Below are 1,922 nucleotides of genomic sequence, written 5' to 3' on the forward strand. Positions count from 1 at the left end.
TGTGTGTGTGTGTGTGTGTGTGTGTATTCACAAACACACTCAACAAACATAAATTGTCTCTGTTACTTAAATGGTTATCATCCATATTTCAGAAATAACAATGACAGAAAATGCCTGCTGGGAAGGGACAGTGATCACAGCTTGGGAAACAGCAAAAACAGCCGGTGTCTGTGAGAATAGCTTAGGGGTAACGCCACCAAAGAGCTTCCAGCAGAATCTCTCCACCCGCAGCCCAGCCTGACTTTCCACACCGCAGGAATTGGGTCTCTGCGGCTGTCGTCCAGTGAGAAGTATCTCAGGAAGCTACGTGATTCCTCAAGAAAAACGCAGGATAAGCAGCAGAGTCTGAGAAACTTCTGTTTGTGAGAGAAAAGGCATTTAATTCATGTCTTAGCCTAAAAGAAACAAGCTAAAAGTTCTGCAATGGCCCCTGACCATCTCTATGATCCCCAGCTTCACAGGAAGTTACTGCTCCACAATCTTAGGCTTAATGCTCCAGAAAGCTGGTATCCAGTTAACAGCACAAATTATTTCAAGGTAACTTTTTAAAGCTAAGTGCCCCAACTTAATGACTGTTAAATCTTCCCAAAATCAAATCAGTTGCCAAGTTGATCACACACACACACACACACACACACACACACACACACACCCATACACCCTCCCCCAACCCCCAACCCCGTGCATCAGAGCAAAACTGTGCCCCAGAGGGCTCTCGGTGGTTGACTTTTTCAGAAGTTGATTGCCATGTCTTTTTTTTTTGTTTTTTTTTGTTGTTGGTTACACTTTAATACATCAGATGGGCTTTGGTGGACAGTGGGGCACATTCAGTCCTTCTTGGCAGCTGCCTTCCTCATGGCAGCCAGGACATTGCTGAGTTCTTCTCGCTTCCTCTTGGCGCGGATGTGTGTCCCCACCCTTTTCTTGATGAACTTGAGGGCCCGCTTGTCCTTGGAGACCTTGAGCAGCTCCATGGCGCGTCGCTCATAGGGTGCGAAGCCACACACCTCCCGGATCATGTCCCGCACGAACTTGGTGTGCTTGGTGAGGCGCCCGCGGCGGCGGCTGTGCCTCGGCTGGCTCACGTTCTTGGTGACTTTGTGGCCCTTGTTGAGGCCCACGGCCATAGGGTAGCGCACTGCCATGGCTGCTGCACGTCGATGGCTGCCGCGGCGGAAGGACTGCCATGTCTTTTTTACATAGCACATCCACATGGACCTGAACTTCAAGCCTTTGGATCAGCAACACACTTGTTAACATTTTAGGCATTGCCATTTGTTCATTAAACAAAGTCCATCAGTGTATAGAGTAGAAGAGCAGGGCATTATTTATAAAATTATTTCATTCAAATGTTCAATTAACAGAAGAGAAAGCTGGTGAATCTAATGCAAATAAATTTTGTCTATATAGACTTGTTAACTGATTTGGCTTTTTTCATATCTTTAATAATTATTCATTGGCAACTCTGGGCCTTAAAAATGTTTTGTCGTATGTGCTTAAGATGGATTTTGATTCACCGAAGACGACATTCAGATGGCTAACAAGCACATGAAGAAATGTTCAAAATCCCTAGCTCTAAGAGAGATGCAAATTAAAACAACTATGATATCATATCACCCCAGTCAAAATAGCAAAATTTAACAGAACAGCAAGAACAAATGCTGGCGAGGTTGTGGAGAGACTAGAACCCTTATTCACTGTTGGTGGGAATGTAAAATGGTACAATCCCTGTGAAAAGTGGTATGACACTTTCTCAAAAAGTTGCAAATAGAGATACCATTTAACCCAGCAATTCCACTACTGGGAATATACTCCGACGAGACCATAACTGACTTCCAAGCAGATATATGCACACCCATGTTTATTGCAGCTTTGTTCACAATAGCAAGGAGTTGGAAACAACCTAAGTGTCCATCAACAAA

General features: G+C 44.5%; 2 protein-coding genes across 4 annotated transcripts in view; both read right to left on the reverse strand.

Moving 5' to 3' along the window:
- The window catches only part of ESRRG (estrogen-related receptor gamma), an 826,733-nt gene that overhangs the window by 49,017 nt on the left and 775,794 nt on the right, over positions 1 to 1,922 (reverse strand). The gene's annotated exons all lie outside the window — the stretch shown is intronic.
- On the reverse strand, positions 825 to 1,148 carry LOC102860655 (60S ribosomal protein L36-like). The gene has a single exon (XM_006890560.1). It carries the CDS (start codon positions 1,143 to 1,145, stop codon positions 828 to 830), a length of 318 nt encoding a protein of 105 aa, XP_006890622.1. The 5' UTR covers positions 1,146 to 1,148; the 3' UTR covers positions 825 to 827.

This window comes from Elephantulus edwardii, unplaced genomic scaffold (genome assembly GCF_000299155.1).
Source record: "Elephantulus edwardii isolate Elephantulus edwardi_28Jun2011 unplaced genomic scaffold, EleEdw1.0 scaffold00090, whole genome shotgun sequence".
NCBI lineage: Eukaryota > Metazoa > Chordata > Mammalia > Macroscelidea > Macroscelididae > Elephantulus > Elephantulus edwardii.